This window comes from Amborella trichopoda, chromosome 1, assembly GCF_054954075.1.
Source record: "Amborella trichopoda isolate Santa Cruz 75 chromosome 1, AtrichopodaSantaCruz75HAP2 v2.0, whole genome shotgun sequence".
Classification (NCBI taxonomy): domain Eukaryota; kingdom Viridiplantae; phylum Streptophyta; class Magnoliopsida; order Amborellales; family Amborellaceae; genus Amborella; species Amborella trichopoda.
In genome coordinates this window covers 52181899-52200529 of record NC_142336.1, presented here as the reverse complement: position 1 = coordinate 52200529, position 18631 = coordinate 52181899, and the positions used below count along the sequence as shown (strand labels likewise).

The 18631-nt window shown below is 41.0% G+C and overlaps 1 protein-coding gene across 14 annotated transcripts in view; it reads right to left on the bottom strand.

The window, feature by feature from the left end:
- ATM (Serine/Threonine-kinase ATM-like protein) overlaps window positions 1–18631 on the bottom strand; it is a 175096-nt gene that overhangs the window by 43056 nt on the left and 113409 nt on the right. For 10 of the 14 annotated variants that reach the window (XR_016059815.1, XR_002281003.2, XR_016059813.1 and 7 more), the window contains 5 exons: window positions 2933–3253; window positions 2636–2757; window positions 947–1013; window positions 746–820; window positions 529–648 (listed from right to left, as the gene is read on the bottom strand). Coding sequence is in view for 5 of the 14 variants with exons in the window: in XM_020667487.2 (XP_020523146.2) it covers window positions 529–648; window positions 746–820; window positions 947–1013; window positions 2636–2757; window positions 2933–3253 (705 nt within the window). In the remaining 9 variants the exon portion in view is untranslated. The remainder of the gene's footprint in view (window positions 1–528; window positions 649–745; window positions 821–946; window positions 1014–2635; window positions 2758–2932; window positions 3254–18631) is intronic. The other 4 variants (XR_016059814.1, XR_016059820.1, XR_016059826.1 and 1 more) reach the window with 1 other exon arrangement.

Sequence of the window (18631 nt, the reverse complement as noted above, 5' to 3'; positions counted from 1 at the left end):
TTCAAAATCTTGAAAATAGAAAGTCCAGATAACTTGTTACAAGACGAATTATTTTTTGAACTTGAAATCTTTTTTGTTTCTTTATACCATACATCTTGAGGTCGATATGATCAGTTGGAAGGTATTCCAACTTCGGAACATTCTTTTTTGCTAATTTTTTGAGGTGCAACATACTTCTATAGTATAAGGTTGTAACCTTATATTATATATATATATATAGATCCAAACCCAGTTATGAAACCGACCCAAATCGAGTCATGTTAAAGTCATTTGGACCCGCACTAGGTCGGGTCCAAATCATTTGGACCCGCACCTGACCCACTAATTCCAACACCCAGGCGCGTTCCTTGACCCAGTTCTGGCCCGGAAGGTTGACCCCGACCTAGTTGCCACCCATATATAGAAGCACAAAATAATGAAATATAAAATAAATATTACCCTAAATATGAAAATAAGGAGCTCAATGATATCAAAGTGCACAAATAAGGAGACAGTAACTGGAAAAACAACAAAGACAAGTAAACAAACCTGCTCCATGTTTGGTATGATAGGTTCACACAATGCCTCCTGTTTCAGATAAAACTTTTGTTTTTGACAAGAAATTGGCTTCCAACGCAAGTTCCATGCTTGGCCGAGATGATCCAGAATCTACAAAAATATACATCAAGTAATTTACATGGTTTGGGAATGCAGAATGTCAGAAGTATCATCTGAAGTAAACATTACATTCTTGAAATAGCAATACCTGAAGTTTAAGTATTGTAGAATATATATGTTCAGTACTCTCCTTGCTGGAATAAGAAATCAAGAAGACAAGATCCTGACATGTTTCGAGAATAGCAAATGAGAACGATGTCATGATTAAAACAAAACCATTGTCTCATATATAATATGTACAAGAATGACAAGGAAAAACCAGAGACAAGAACAACTGGGGTACTCATACCTGCTTTGTCTCCTTGAGCTTTAGTTGGAATTCACTTGCATCTCCCTCTTTCAAAGCTCTTAGGCAACTATTCAATTTGAATAATAGATGATAACATTTCAGTTCATAAAAAACAGAAAGTATGAGAATAGAAAACCAAAGCAAATGGAATAGATAAACCAATTTAGAATAACGAATAATTTTCTCTAAGTGGAGATTCATCACTTTCTTTATTGAGCAACATTAACAAATTACAAAGAAAAAAAAAAAAGAGTTCAGTAATGTAAATATAGAAAAGATTACAAACATAAGGAAGGTTAATATACGGCTGAAACCAAGTGCAACCAGATATGAAGCAGTTAAAATCCTTCCACAAATTCAATAACTTTTTGATATTCCCTTTAAGCACCAATAGAGTAAAAGAAAAAAATCTCTCAACACACTTTCACACACTTTCCCTAGCAGTTCTCCACAATTATAATCCGCAACATAGCACTGTGTATTGTACATATAAGCCTTGTAGTACTGACAATCTCAAGTCCATCGAATACATGAACAGGCCAATGAGAACTGCTTGGGACAGTGTGTATGGATCTTTCCCTTCAATGAGAAGTAGGTCACGCACTTTCCCTAGGATCTTTCCACTCCAATGAGAAGTAGGTCACAACTTTAGGCAGACATAGAGCATGGATCTTTTATTACCAAGTCAAATAGTAGGGACATCACCAGAGAGGTATTATACAATTATCCATATACATACTAGTGAGGGAAAACACTATTTTATGATATTAATACTAATGGTGGAACTGACCATGCTTGGGTTGGGCCAGCCGGCCTGGCCCGAACGGGGCCACGGAGGCTTTGGCCCTGTTAGGGCCAAGCCAGGCCAAAAGAAATGAAGAAACATAAAAGAAAAAACAAGAAACAAAAGAGGGCCCAAACCTTGGGCCATATTTGTGGCTGAGGGCCTACGTTTTTAGGACATGGCCAGGCTGCCTGGCCGTGCACAAGCCTGTCAAGTTTCCAATGAAAATCTGAAATATGCAAGTGTTGAGCCATTGAACCATGACAAGACTAAACATTACAACTATAGGGATGTTTTGAGGTGCAGTTCAAGATTTACCATTTCCAAATAAAAAAATAAAAGAAATAAAGCAGACGATACACATAGCCTAACTTTTAATAATCCTAGTTTACATATCAGGAAAATTATGTTCTGAATGGGTCCCTCCTCCAAAGACACAAGAAAATTACCATTGAAAAAACAAGCTTTCCTCTTTTAGAATTACCGAAACCATTTATAAACCAAATATCTGAAGCCAACAATATAGAAAGTAACATAGTATACAGAAAATACCACAACTTTTATCCTACATTCTCTCATGTAAAATTGCAAGTCACAAAACAATTCATTCCATAGCGCTCAAAGCATGGGGTCCTTTCTCGCTTCAGGACATTAACATCACTCTTGATATCTCTTCTATCAACATTTTTTTCTGAAGAAATGGAGAAGAGATGGTCAATATGCCCTGCTACCAAATCTTGATTTCTAGCCGTTATACCTCAAAACTAAGAAGAAAACATAGAGCAATTATGGAATGTAGAATATGTGACATAGAGCCTCATTTAGGAATTCATGTGGAAAGATCAGTAAATAAATAAGTGAAAAATGTTTGGTAAGATACCAACGGAAAGCTCCAAAGGAAGTACCTATGCAAGTTTTCATTAAAATGATTGTGCTTATAAAACACATTATGGCCCGCAAGTGCAGAATTGGCCCTGACTGAAAGTGAAGAGAAGTCCCAGTTTCCAGCCCGCCAAGCTGCCTCATACTGCAGACATTGCAAGGCGACACCACTCACAGGATTAATAGACCACAAGGTATGCAACATCTATATGTTGTATTATTTTTTGAATGGTCAGCAAGAAGATACACAACAGAAATAGTAATAGGAATAGAAATAATTTTTTTAAGTCTATGTGTATAACACACTAGTAAATGCATACCTGTAATTCAGTGAATTCTGCATCTTGCAGAAGGTGGCCATTCTGGGCAGTCAAACCTTGACAATATACATCCAGAACATGAGTACAACCAGTTTGCTGCAATGATCTCATCAGACCTTTGTAAGAGTTCCAGCAACCAGAATCACTAGTAAATTGGGAAGATTTTACTTGAGAGACACCCTGATAATTATCAGTTGCCAATATTTCCGATTCTCCATCCCTTCGATTTATTTGTTTTGTCCTCACAAGCAAATCATAATGCTCAAGAGCCTTGTTCCAGTTCCCCTCATGCTCATAAGTAGTAATTTGTGACACCAACTGCTAAACAATTTTCCATAAGGTCATCAAATATGACATGACATGGTGAAAATGAAAGCATTATATTTAGATCAAAAGAGAAAATACACATTGGTAGCTCCCAACAGGATTGTTTAACAAATTAAAAAAAGATGGATCCCATGAACAGAGCAAAGGTGACATGTCTTCTTTAATGAGAGAGAGCCTAGTCAAATTATATATGAACATAGCATAAATACTGGATTAGAAAATGTAAAAGGCAAAGGTCAATAGTTAAATTCATAATAATTAGACAATGAATTTTTATGGAGAGATTTGAATAACTATAACTTGGAGTTTCTGAGGCAATAAGTTTAAGCTTTATTTGCACATAAACAACCTAACTATGTTAATGTGCATCATAATTTCATAGAGAAAGCTTATGATAAAATACCTCAAGATTTGATTTGGTGGGTGTTGGAAAAGAAAGGAGTTTCCAAACACTATATCGATTTCATGAGTGATATATACGATGGAGTGCTAACTAGTGTACGAACAACTAGTGAAGAGACGAGTGAGTTTTCAGTGACAATATCTCCACATCAACAGCCAGCATTGAGCCGATACCTCTTCGTCTTCATTATGGACGACTTAACTAGGCACCTATAAGATGAGGTACAATGGTGCATGTTGCTCGCAAATGACATAGTTTTTATCGATGAGACCTTAAATGACGACAACATATAGTTAGAACTTTGGAAGGAAGCACTAGAAACTAAAGGTTTTAAAATTAGCCAGACTAAGACAATGTATATGGAATGCAAATTTAGTAATAATACGAATGAGGAAGTAGTTAAGAAATGACGACCAGGAAATAACAAAAAGAATGCACTTATGGCCTCACTGAGGGTATGGCCTTTAATAGAGCACAATGGCGGACTCAGATTCGTGTAGCCAACCTCATTTAGTTGAGAAAAGGCTTCGACGATGATGATGATCATAATTTCACAACCAGGGTCATCATAGGAACACATGGTGCAATAATAATGAGAGAGGAGGGAGGGACCATAGGAAGCGTGTTTCGAATAGGTGGGGGGGGGGGGGTGGGCCCCAGAGTTGTGTGTGCATTCATTTTCCATTAAGAATCTCCTAGGACGGGGCTATGTGGAAATCAAGGCAATAAAATCAAAACATTTCTCTTTTCCGTTATTAATAAATCTGAATTCTATTTAAGTGCCACAATACACGGTTGCAAATAAGAAACAAACCTTAAATAAAACCTAGGACCTTTCTTTTACTACCAAAACAAATAGACAAAAATGAAATTCAAGCTTCCACTAACAATTTCAATACAAATTATGTTCCTGAAAATTCAAGGAAAATATACAAATATGGCTAAAAAATAAAAACTAACCGTCATGAAGACTTACTCAAATGTGACTAGGGTCAGCCCAATAGGATTTAGCACACTTCACACCTATTTTCCTGACCGATGGCACACTTTGATCCTATTGGCCTTGCTGAATTTTTTGAGCAGGGAAGCTTCCTTAGAAAATATATCTCAAACTAGGGTTTTAGAGAGCATAACACACTCTTAGGGTTTATTTTTTGAAACTGTTTGACTGGTATTAATATAAATTGTAGTTGCATTGCCACATAAGTGGTAAACAATGGCAGTCAACAGGATGGGTGCTCCGAATACAAGAGGGATGGTAGAGAAGATGCAAAAAAGATAGGTAAAATTAAATTATATTTTCACCGAGAAACATAGAACCAGAAATTACCACCAATACATATAAAGCACTGGTCTGGAATTTTCGCGCAGGGTGTCCACCAAGATGAAGTGTTGTCATCCGCCAAAAGTTAAGGGCTAGCTGTCCCTTTGATCCATGCTGCCACAACAAGAGGGGCCAACAGGGAACCATTGCTGCTAGAGCGTGATAGGGATTCAAAGGAAGTAGGATGATGAGGTGAGAGGTATATAGGGTTAAAGTTGCGTGCAAACTGCCCCTTCGACTCATTCAGCGAAGACGTGAGAGGGGCTAGTAGGAAGCCCATGTTGCCAAGATAAAGACTAGAAGGGAGTAATGGGATGAGATGAGAGGTAAATAGGGGTAAAAGGGGAGAGGTAGAGAGAGGGAGTAAGGGGTTTCAGATAATGTAAAACGAATCATCAAAAAAAGGGAGCAGAGGGTGGAGAAGAGAAAAGAGAAAGATAGGAGGGATACGGGTGAGTAAGAAAGATTGTCATCAGCAAAATAAAGTATATATTAGAAAAAAAATGAAAAAGAAAACACAACTGGAAAATCGTGACCGTGCGATGAACTTTGGACAGTGATGAGCATAGGCGAAATCACTGTTCATTTTCGCCTATAGGCGTTGGGAAGACTTTTCCATATATATATATATATATATATATATATTTTTTTTTTTTTTTTTTTTTTTTTTCTTTTCTCCTTTGCTTTTCTTTCTTTCTTTTTTTTTTGTTTTCTCCCCCCCTTTTTTTTTTTTTTTTTTTTCTGGAGAAGACAAAGAATTGGGAAGCATAGAGGCAGGTGGTAGATAGAAGAGAGGGAAAGAAGAGAGAGAGGTAGAAAAGACATAGGGGAGAGAGAGATAAGAGGACGGGGCCAGAGAGGAGGTTAGTGTACCTGGTTGAAAAAGTGGATAGCAAGGAAGGAATTGTGAGCTCCTTCCTTAGCAAGGCTGCCTGCTGCTGAATTTACGCCTCTTGGGATATGCTTAACTTGTGGGACGGGGTACTGCATAGGAAATGAATGTGATCGAAAAGGGGAGTCCGTCTCCATGGAGGGGGGCTTGCTTGGAGGCCCATGTAATCACACTTACTGAGTCACATTCAACTCAAACTGCTGAATACTTTTCGGCAAAAAGTACACACTTTTTGAGTCCTTCCATTAAAGCCCTTGTTTCAGCAATGGTAGAATCTAAAATTCCCAAGGGGCCCGAAAAGGAGCAGAAAATGCATATAAACTTGGCTAGTACCATAGCCTGAGGGGCCAAGATCACCAAAGTGGGGGCTTACTCCAAAGAACTCTAACGCTAGGTGTGGAGGTTTATAAAATGAAGTAGTTCAGCCAGCTTCCACATAAAATCGAAACTAAAGACTAGAGAAAGTGGGGTAGCAAAGGCCCTGAAAGAGATTAGAGAAGTATGAGATTCAGAGATGGAGGGGAGAGTTTTTGCTATACATCTAAAGGTCCTTGCGTTTCTCTCAAGCCAGACAGTCCACATCAAGGCTGCAATAGCAATATGCCATAACTTTGTGGCATTAGGGGGAAAAGGGTGGCGAAATGAAGACCCGAAAAAGATTAGGAATGTCCTGGGGTCTAACCCATAGGAAGTCAAAGCGTTGACGGACATTGGACCAAAGGCAAGCAGAAAAGGAGCAATGGATGAAGAGGTGAGGTACATTTTCCTCATCTTGAAGACGAACAATGCAACTGTTACGAAGGGAGAAACCCTTGTTCTGCAGTTGGTCCAAAGTAAGGACCTTACATTGGCATAGGTTCGAAAAGGAAGCTTGGACCTTAGGAGTAGGGAGGGACCAAAATTTGTAAAGGAGGGGGTAAGGATTTAAGTTAGGGAGAAGGGAAGCATAAAAAGATGGAACAAAGAACATGCCAGAGGGGGTCAGTGCCCAAATTAAGGAATCCTTCCTAGATAGGGGGGAGAAAATAGGATTTAGGAGTTGGAAGGAGCTTAGGAGATTGCAACGACCCAAATTTCTTGAGCATCATGAAGTCGCTGCAGCGCGGCGATAGAAGAGAAAGAAGAGAGCGAACGGCGAAGTGCGTGCGACGATAGGAGAGAAGAAGAAGAGGGAGTGCGCAAGGTGAAGTGCGAGTGGCAATATGAGTGAAAGATGAGAGCGCGAGACGAATAGCACGCGGCTTGTCAACTTGCATGCCTTTGAAGAGGTCACTTGGCAAGCCCAAAGTGCCACCTTCCCACCTTTGGAGTATAAATCTCTCTTTCTCTCTCTACACTTCACATTATTTGAGCCCAAGTTCAGCCCTGTTTTGTGCCATTAGTTGAGAGCTGGAGAAGCTTGCTGGAGTGGACGGTGGAGGGAGATTGGGATCACCTTTCGGGACACAAAAGGTAAGTAGATCACTATCTTACAGACCCATGAGCATGGAAACATGAATGAAGCATGGTTTGAGCATAAGCATGTGCAAAAATGATGACTGTATTTTCCACAAAGTTTGCCTTCCTTTGCATGATGAAAATGAGAACTGAAATCCTTTTGATGGTCCTAAATTTCTGTGGGATGATACTCTTATAAGTTTAGTTTAAGCTAGAATTGGCTTCATGTTATTACCTTGCATGGATTAAGAGTTAGGAAATGATTTTGGAAGTGTGTCATGGCTGGACTGTGAAATTCCAGGGAGAATTAAGGTTCTTGTGACTCTTGGTTAACCTATCAAATGATCTCAGAATTGCCTCAAATGACCACCATTGGAAAGATCTCTGAGTCTACTTTGAGTTTGATGTTTATGTCCAGTTGAGATTTTTGGTAGTTTGGAAGATACGTTTCATTTTATGCATGTATGTCATTGTTAGCAGACTGTGATAATTTTCAGAAATATTGCTTCTGTTGCACTGAGACTTTGCTTGACCTATTGAAGTCCAAATGACACATAAACACAGCCATTTGATAGATGCAAGAGTCTTCTATGATTTTTATGTTTTAACTTTGCCTAAATTCTTTGTAAATGGGAAGCTATGCCATGGATTTTTGGCGACCCAAATGGAGCCCAATTACTCCGAAACCACAGCCTTTTGGAAGCTCTGAATGTTTACTAAAAGTTGCATGTTTAAATTGTTGCAAAATTCCCGCTGGATTGCAAGCTTTTGAATTGTAAACATTTGTCCCTATTGGCAGAATTCAGCCAGGTTCAATACGATATACTGAACCCTTAATTGATCAAGTAATGCTCAGTTAGCAAACTTGGAATCGGAATTTTGTTGAAATTCCCTTCATAATTTGGGTGCCATGCCTCGTTTTGTATACTCCTATGATTGATAAGAACAACAATAAATTTCAAGTTGCACATGAATTATGCACGTCATGTATCAACGTTTCGTTCTGAACATAGCTTAATCCCTTTTGCAAGGTGATTGAAATTTTTTGTTATAAGACACCGAAATGGCATGCTTATGATCCTACAAATGTTGAATGCTCATGACCTTTTGAGAGCGTAAAGTATGAATGAATGAATGTTATGCATGCTCATACACAGTGTAACTGATATATGTAATTTCTGGCCACTACGCAATGGGTCCTCCATTGGTAGTGGATACTGTGATTCTGTTATATGAAACTGATATATGCGATTCTGGCCACTACGCAATGCGTTCTCCATTGGTAGTGGATATTGTGTTTGCCAGCAAGTTCTGACTTTGCCCGGACTCCAATGATAATAGTGGAGTCGAGAGATAACTGTAAATAACAGGGTGGATCGTACCCCCCAAATTATTGTAGGCACTACGCATTGGGTCCTCCAATGGTGGTGTAACGCCCTCTCGCCTGAAGGCGCAAGGAGAGGGTTGTGTCGTGCAAGGCCTCATTCTATCAAAGACCTCGAAGCACGTTGGGAATGTGTAGGTGAGTAAGGACATTACGAAATGGGACCTCCATTTGTCATTGTCCTCCCTCCTGAGTGAGGGTAGCAGTCCCAAGTTACAGGACTGGCTTAGCCTGATCGATGGGGCTTCTACTTCTGGTATAGACTCTGCTAGCTTCTATCCTTATAAACTGTACGCTTAACTGAGTTTCAGACTGTGTAATTTTGAGAAATGTTCATGTAACTTTTAGCTCATGTGAATATGCGAAGTTTTAACACCTGAACTTTACTCTGTTTATTTTGTCAGTATACTCTGATGCATGACCTTGTTCTCTGACACCACGTGAACTATAATAATCTGTGGGCCCTTTATCCCTTAAGTGTGCATTTTCGGCAAGAATGCAAGGGTATTGATTTACTTATTGGGCTTTTAGCTCATACCTCTCTTTTTCCCTTCTTTGTAGAGTGAGAGCCGTTAGCTCGTGTGGGGACAGTTGGACGGTGGTAGTAGACTTTGGAGCTCGAGTTTTGTCCAGAAATCTCTTGATTGTAGGTGTCTGGTGGCGGCGCCACAGTGTCTTTCTGATGAAATATTGTATTTTGTTGTCAGGCCGATAGCGCCTTTAACCTTTTGTAAAAGAATTTTTGAAGGTTGGATTTGTATAAATAGTTTTATTTTGCTTTATTTGTGGCCCTTTGTTTGTGAGTTTCTTTTGATTCATGGTTTGCTTTGATTCCACATTTATAACACATGTTGATGCCACCCCCACCTGAGTGACGTACGCGACCTCCGGTCGCGATCTCGCACTTTGTCGTCCTCCTGTTGGGAACGGCAGGGGTCAAGGGGCGGGGTCGTGACAGTATGGTATCAGAGCAGCCAGGCTAGGATACTTGGCCTAGAATGTTGTAGAGGTGTCTCTAGAGTAGTTTTGAGTAGACTAGTAACTGAGGTGCCCCTGTTGTAGGACAAATACGCCAATGACTCGTGCTAATAATGCGTGCTCCAGTAACGTGAATACAGAAGCCCTTGGAGAATTCTTTAGGACATTGAGGGCCATGACTCAGATGATGAAAGATAGTATGTCGGCCCTAGTTACCCCTGCCCCTGAACAGACTGACGGTGGACTAATAGAAAGGTTCAAGAGGCTAGCACCTCCGACGTTCCTAGGGCATGGTGGAGTAGAAAAAGCAGAACGATGGATAAGACAAGTGGAGAAGCTATTTGAAGTGTTGCATTGCAGTGATGAGTAGGAGGTTAGAGATGTTGAGCACTGGTGGGGCTCAGTAAAACAATCTTGGAAAAGGTCAGGACAGAAGTGACCTGGGAGAATTTCTTCGAAGCCTTCAATGAGAAGTACTTCCCTGACTCAGTACGGTTCCTGACTCAGTACGGGAAAGAAAGGCAGTGGAGTTTATTGAGCTGCAACAAGGGGGACTATCCATAAAACAGTACACAGCCAAGTTCGCTGAATTGTCAAGATATGCGCCGCACATCATTAACATTGAGGCGCGAAAGGCTAGTAGGTTTGAAAGAGGCCCCAGGCCAGAAATGTGAAGGGGGCAATATCAGCCAATTTAAAGACCTCCCCTTTAGTGGATTTGGCCATGAAGATAGAAAGGGAAGACGAAGGGTCCCAGTTCAGGAAAGAGGGAAGGATGGGACCAGCTCAGTTTAGAAGTTTTGGAGGAAAGACTCGACCACCCCCAAAGAGAAGCTTCAGGGGAAATAATAATCAAGGAAGCAAGAAGATCCAGAAAACCTTCTCGGGCGACGTAAGAGTGAACCAGCGCTCGACATGTCCGTACTGCGGAAAGGACAATCACTCGGCGACCTAGTGCCGAAGAAGGACAGGGACATGTTTCAGATGTGGCAAGCCTGGCCACATGATCAAGGACTGTCCGGTAAAGGGACCTGGAGACCAACCAAAGACTCAAGGTCGGGTGTTTGCCCTTACAGAACGAGAGGCCAAGGCATCCACCTTTGTGATTCGAGGTATGCTTTTTGTCTGCAATATGGAAGCTAAAGTTTTGATTGACCCTAGATCCACACTCTCTTTTGTTGCACCTCACTTTGCATGCCACATAAATGTTGGAGTTGCACTTCTTGGCTGGACAATAGTAGTAGGCACACCTATGGGGGAATCTATAGAGACTGATATTGTTTATAAACACTGTGGGGTTTTGCTTAAAGGTGTGTCCTACCTATAGACTTGATACTATTAGACATCTGAGACTTTGATGTGATTTTGCGAATGGACTGGTTGTCCACACACTATGCGATAGTGAATTGTTACTACAAAAATGTAACTTTTAAACGCCCTAATCAGCCTGAATTGAATTTTGTTGGCATTAAGGATGTTTCCCCTATACACTTTATCTCAGCTCTTCAAGCTTCCCGTCTATTGGCCAAAGAATGTGTTGGGTGTCTAGCTTACGTAGTAGAGAATCGGGATGCCCAGTCAAAGTTAGATAAGATACCAGTAGTGAGGGAGTATCCAGAAGTTTTTCCTGAAGAGTTAACCACTCTACCTTCAGTTAGGGAGATAGAAATTGAAATAAAGGTGGTTCCTGACACTGCACCCATTTCTAAAGCCCCTTATAGGATGGCCCCAGCCGAATTGAAAGAACTGAAAGAGCAATTGCAAGAGTTATTGGAGAGAGGATTTGTCCAACCCAATGTGTCACCATGGGGTGCACCGGTTTTATTTGCGAAAAAGAAAGATGGGACCTTAAGACTTTGTATAGATTATAGACAACTAAACCAGGTAGCAGTGAAGAATAAGTACCCCTTGCCTAGAATTGACAACCTCTTTGATCAGCTTCAAGGGGCTCAAGTGTTTTCTAAAATTGACCTTCGGTCGGGTTACCATCAACTACGAGTCAAAGAAGGGGATGTTCTTAAAACCGCATTCAAGACCCGATGGTAATGCCGTTCGGGTTAACTAATGCCCCGGCCGCCTTTATGGATCTGATGAATAGGGTGTTTAGGCCCTTTTTGAATGATTTTGTGCTGGTTTTTATAGGTGACATTCTGGTATATTCAAGGAATCTGGAAGAGCATGAACAACACTTGAGGATGGTCCTACAGACCTTAAAGACAGAGAAGTTATATGCTAAACTGGGGAAAAGCGAGTTTTGGCTTTCAAGTGTGACCTTCCTTGGGCATGTTATTTTTAAGGATGGAGTCGCAATTGACCCTTGTAAAATTGAAGTTGTTATGAAGTGGGGAAGGCCGACAAATGTGTCCGAGGTCCACAGTTTTCTGGGACTGGAAGGTTATTACAAACGCTTTGTAGAGGGGTTCTCAAAGATAGTGCTCCCCCAGACTCGCCTAACTCAGAAAGAAGTAAAGTTTGACTGGTCAGATGATTGTGAGACAAGCTTTCAAGAGCTGAAGAAGAGACTGACCACGGCCCCAATACTAACCTTACCCAAAGGGAACGAAGACTTTGTGGCCTATACTGACGCTTCCCATAAAGGGCTTGGATGTGTATTGATGCAACGAGGGAAGGTTATAACCTATGCCTCCAGACAACTGAAGCCGTACGAGCAAAATTACCCAATCCATGACTTAGAACTTGCGGCTGTAATGTCTGCCTTAAAGATCTGGAGACATTACCTATATGGGGCCAAGTTTAAGATATTTGCAGATCATAAAAGCCTCAAGTATCTGTTTTCTCAGAAAGAGTTAAATATGAGACAAAGAAGATGGATGGATCTACTGAATGACTATGACAGTATCATCGATTACCAACCGAGCAAGACTAATGTGGTGGCCGACGCTTTGAGTCGGAAGCCCTTAGTGTCGGTGGCACACCTGATGACTCGAGAGATGAAACTAATAGAAGATGCAGTGGAGTGATACCCAACTTTGCCCCTTAGTGTTGGGGAAGGAATGACTGCTGGTATGAGGGCGAAGCCCCAACTCTTTCAATAAATTCATAAAGCGTAGAAAGAGGATCCCCAACTTATGAAGATTCTTGAAGAAATAAAGCTGGGAAGAAAAGAAGATTTCTTTGTTAGTGGGGATGGTCTGTTAAGATTTAAAAATCGGGTTTGTGTCCCAAATATTGAGAACGTGAAGCGGGTTATTTTAGAAGAAGCACATCACTCCCAATATACTATGCACTCGGAAAGTACTAAGATGTATCGGGACTTGAAGAAAAATTTCTGGTTCAATGATAGGAAAAAGGAAGTAGCACATTACTATGGACTTTGTCTCTGGCTTACCTAGGACAGGAAATGGACATGATAGTATTTGGGTCGTTGTCGATCGACTGACGAAAGCAACTCATTTCTTATCGATCCGCACAACTTATACTTTGAACAAATTGGCCCAACTATATATTAAAGAAATTGTAAGGTTACACGGAACACCGATCAGTATTGTGTTCGACAGAGACACTAGATTTACTTCAAGATTTTGGGACAGTTTACAATCAGTGTTGTGAACAAGACTCACCTTGAGCACTGCTTTTCACCCTCAGACTGATGGGCAGTTAGAAAAAACCATTTAGACTCTAAAAGACATGTTAAGAGCCCGTGTTTCTGATTTTAAGGGGAGCTGGAAGGATCATCTGCCTTTGATAGAATTTGCTTATAACAACAGTTTCCAGGTCAGTATCCAGATGGCCTTTTGAAGCCTTGCATGGAAGGAAGTGTCGATCATCTATCTGTTAGGATAAGGTTCGTGAAAAAAGGATGTTAGGGCCCAATATTGTTCAAGAAACCTCAGAAAAGATTGCCTTGATTAGGGAGAGGCTCAAAACTGCTCAGAGTTGGCAAAGAGTTACGCCGACAATCGAAGGAGAAGCCTTGAGTTTAAGGTAGGCGATCGAGTTTTCTTGAAAGTATCGCCGACCAAGGGTATTATGAGGTTCAGCAAAAAAGGAAAGTTGAGCCCACGTTTTATTGGACCATTTGAGATTCGGGGAAGAGTAGGAAGTATGGCTTAAAGGCTTGCCCTGCCGCCTGAGTTGACAAATATTCATGATATGTTTCATGTGTCTTTATTGAAAAAATATCAGCCAGACCTGTCCCATGTTTTAAAGTATGAGCTATTAACAGTCAAGGAAGACCTGACTCATATCAAGCAGCCGATTGAAATTCTAGAGAGGAGGGTGCAGGTTTTGCGCAATAAAGAAATCCCCTTGGTTCGTATTCTATGGCAGTACCACTCAAAGGAAGAATCAACATGGGAACAAGAAGAAGAGAACTAGAATAAGTACCCCCAGTTATTTAATTAATCAAGACACGATTTTGGGGACAAAATCGTTTTTAGGGGGGAGTGATGTAACGACCCAAATTTCTTGAGCATGATGAAGTCGCTGCCGCGCGACGATAGGAGAAAAAGAAGAGCGCGCGAGCGGCAACAGAAGAGAAAAAAGAGAGCGCGCGGTGAAGTACGCACGGAGATAGGAGAGAAGAAGAAGAGGGAGTGCACGCGGCGAAGTGCGCACGACAATAGGAGAGAAGAAGAAGAGGGAGTGCACGCAACGAAGTGAGCGCGGTGATAGGAGAGAAGAGGAAAAGGAAGTGCACGCAGTGATAGGAGAGAAGAGGTAGTGCGTGCGATGATAGGAGAGAAGAAGAGGAGAGAGTGCACGCATGGCGCAGAGTGCGCACGACAATAGGAGAGAAAGAAGACGAAAGGAGTCACTGCCATGCATGAAGCAAGACGGCCACCTGCCTGTGCATGCTGCCATGTGTGCCATTTCTCAACTTGCATGCCCTTGAAGAGGCCACTTGGCAAGCCCAGAGTGCCACCTTCCCACCTTTGGAGTATAAGTCTCTCTTTCTCTCTCTACATTTCACGTGTTTGGAGCCCAAGTCAGCCCTTGTTTGTGCCATTAGTTGGAGAGCTGGAGAAGCTTGCTGGAGTGGACGGTGAAGGGAGATTGGGATCACCTTTGGGGACACAAAAGGTAAGTAGATCACTATCTTGCAGACCCATGAGCATGGAAACATGAATGAAGCATGGTTTGAGCATAAGCATGTGCAAAAATGATGACGGTATTTTTCAGAAAGTTTGCCTTCTTTTGCATGATGAACATGAGCACTGAAATCCTTTTGATGGTCCTGAATTTCTGTGGGATGATACCCTTATAAGTTTAGTTTAAGCTAGAATTGGCTTCATGTTATTACCTTGCATAGATTAAGAGTTAGGAAATGATTTTGGAAGTGTGTCGTGGCTGGACTGTGAAATTTCAGAGAGAATTATGGTTCTTGTGACTCTCTGTTAACCTATCAAATGATCTCAGAATTGCCTCAAATGACCACCATTGGAAAGATCTTTGAATCTACTTTGAGTTGGAAGTTATGTCCAGTTGAGATTTTTGGTAGTTTGGAAGATATGTTTCATTTTATGCATGTATGTCATTGTTAGCAGACTGTGATAATTTCCAAAAATATTGCTTCTGTTCCACTGAAACTTTGCCTGACCTATTGTAGTCCCAATGACACATAAACACAGCCATTTGATAGAGGCAAGAGTCTTCTATGATTTTCATGTTTTAACCTTGCCTAAATTGTGTGTAAATGGAGAGCTATGCTAAAAAATGTTCTAGTATATCACTGTTGATAGCTCTCACATAAACTTAGAATTTTGGTCTCTGTTGCCATGGATTTTTGGCGACCCAAATGGAGTCCAATTACTCCGAAACCACAGCCTTTTGGAAGCTCTGAATGTTTACTAAAAGTTGCATGTTCAAATTGTTTTGAAATTCCTGCTGGATTGCAAGCTATGTTTTGAATTGTAAACATATGTCCCTATTGGCAGAATTCAGCCAGGTTCAGTACGATATAGTGAACCCTTAATTGATCAAGTAATGCTCAGTTAGCAAATTTGGAATCGGAATTTAGTTGAAGTTCCCTTCACAATTTGGGTGCCATGCCTCATTTTGTATATGAGGTGATTGAAATTTTCAAGGTGATTGAAATTTTCTGTTATAAGACACTGAAATGGCATGCTTATGATCCTACAAATGTTGAAGGCTCCTAACCTTTTGAGAGAGTAAAGTATGAATGAATGAATGCTTTGCTTGCTCATACACGGTGTAACTGATATATGTGATTTCTGGCCACTACGCAATGGGTACTCCATTGGTAGTGGACACTGTGATTCTGTTATATGAAACTGATATATGTGATTTCTGGCGACTATGCAATAGGTCCTCCATTGGTAGTGGATACAGTGTTTGCCGGCAAGTTCTGACTTTGCCCCAACTCCAATGATAAGAGTGGAGTCGGGAGATAACTGTAAATAACAGGGTGGGTCGTACCCCCTAAATTGTTATAGGTACTACACATTGGGTCCTCCAATGGTGGTGTAATGCCCTCTCTCCTTAAGGCGCAAGGAGAGGGTCGTGTCTTGGAAGGCCTCAGCCTATCAAAGACCTCGAAGCACGTTGGGGATGTGTGGGTGAGTAAGGACATTACAAAATGGGACCTCCATTTGTCATTGTCCTACTTCCTGAGTGAGGGTAGAAGTCCCAAGTTACAGGACTAGCTTAGCCTAATCGATGGGCCTCTACTTCGAGAATAGGCTCTGCTAGTTTCTGTCCTTATGAATGGTATGCTTAGTTAAGTTTCAGACTGTGTGATTTTGAGAAATGTTCATGTAACTTTGAGCTCATGTGAATATGTGAAGTTTTAATACCTGAACTTTAGTCTGTTTATTTCGCCAGTATACTCTGATGCATGACCTTGTTCTCTAACACCGTGTGAACTATAATAATCTGTGGGGGCCTATTATCCCTTAAGTGTGCATTTTAGACAGGACTACAAGGGTACTGATTTACTTATTGAGCTTTTAGCTCACACCTCTCTTTTTCCCTTCTTTGTAGAGTGAGAGATGATAGCTCGTGTGTGGACAGCTAGACAGTGGTAGCAGACTTTGGAGCTCGAGTTCTATCTAGAAATCTCTTGATTGTACGTGTCTGGTGGCGGTGCCACAATGTCTTTCTGATGAAATATTGTATTTTGTTGTCAAGCCGATAGCGCCTTTAACCTATTGTAAAAGAAATTTTGAAGGCTGGATTTGTATAAATAGTTTTATATTGCTTTATTTGTGGCTCTTTGTTTGTGAGTTTCTTTTGATTTATGGTTTGCTTTGATTCCACATTTATAACACGTGTTGATGCCACTCCCACCTGAGTGACGTACGCCTGCACTCTGTCGCCCTCCGGTTGGGAACGGTAGGGGTCAGGGGGCGGGGTCGTAACAGAGATGCCATTCAGAGTCAAAGAGATTTCTTTTAAAAATAGGAGCCCAGGAAAGACAACTACCTCTTCGCTCAACATCGTGGGCAATGAGAGCGCCTTGATCAGAAGCGAGGAGAAACAGTGGGGGAAGGCGGCAGTAGAATGGTTGGTTTCCTAACCAAAAATCCTTCAAGAATCTAATTTTGTGGCCATTTCCAAATCTGAATCTAGAAAAGTCCAGGAAGTGAGATTTACCGAAGAAGATAGATTTCCAGGCTCCAGAAGCTCGAAAGAGGGGAGCGAGGCAGCCATCCATTGTCATGAAGTCCATATTTTGCTTGGACAATGGATTTCCAAAGGAGAGCGTGGGGAGAAGTGAAACTCCACCACCATTTACCAAGAAGAGCAAGATTCATTGTTCTAAGTTTTTGAAACCAAGGCCGCCAAATTTGTTTCGGCTACAAATCTCATCCCATGAAACTAACATGGAATTTAAAGTCATCAAAGATGCCACACCAAAGAAAGTCTCTCAAGTTTTTCTAGACGGTTAGCCACCGAGACAAGGATTTAGAAAATAGACATTTGATAAATGGGGATATTGACGAAAGTGCCATTAATGAGGGTAATTCCTCCCTCCCAGGGAAAGAAATCTACTATTCCAATTTACAAACTTCTACAATGAACTTTTCAATTAGGTTATCCCAGAGCTGTTTACTAGGTTTATTGAAACCCATTTTAGAACAATTAAGGCATGCTATAAAGGCAACTCCCTATTTTTAGGGTTGGGTGTGCCTTCCTCTCTTCAAACCCTAACTAGGGTTAAGCACGACACCCCCTTTTCTCTTATGGGTGGTGTGCCACCTTAGAGAGGGGAGAGAGAGAGCAAGAGAGATGAGATAAGAAAGAGAGTGGCATGGAGGAGAAAGACAAGAGATAGAGAGAGGCTATAGAAACTGTGGTGTAGAGAATAGGGGGGGGGGGTTCCCTACTTATATAGGCCTCAAGTCTCCCTAAGTATGCTAGGTTCGCTGATGTGGTGTCTCCAAATTCTTTTATTTGTGTTTGGTTTATCCAGTATTCTGTAGGTGTCTCTGGGACCCTTGTCATTCAACTTATTCGAACATTTGCTTGTCTATGGTTTAATTGTTTTTTGCACTTCCTTCTAATCATCCAATTGTGATTCACCATGACCAATAGGAATTTTAGGAATTTTGTGAGGGGAGAGAGAAATCAAGCTGACCCATCCATCCCATACATTAACCATCACAATTAAGGGAGGAATATTAGGAACCTTATCCCTTTTATTCTTTGACCCATTTCCATTTCTAGTCTAAACACGACAAGACCAATCTAAATACCTTCTAGACCTTGCCTTCTTATTTTTATCTCTTTAAAATTGTAGGAAGTCAAAAAAATTTATTTTTGTCAAAACTAACGCCCACAAAAAAAAAAGTACACATAATCTTTCCTTTTTAAAAAGGAATATTTAACTACTATGTAAATAACATAAAACATATATTAATTAGAACAACATCTAAAATGAAAAGGAGAGGGGAGTGCCACCCCTATGGGTGACATGTGGAACCAATGGGCTCCATGCCCTACCCATGAGGTGTGGCACACATGTGGTGCTA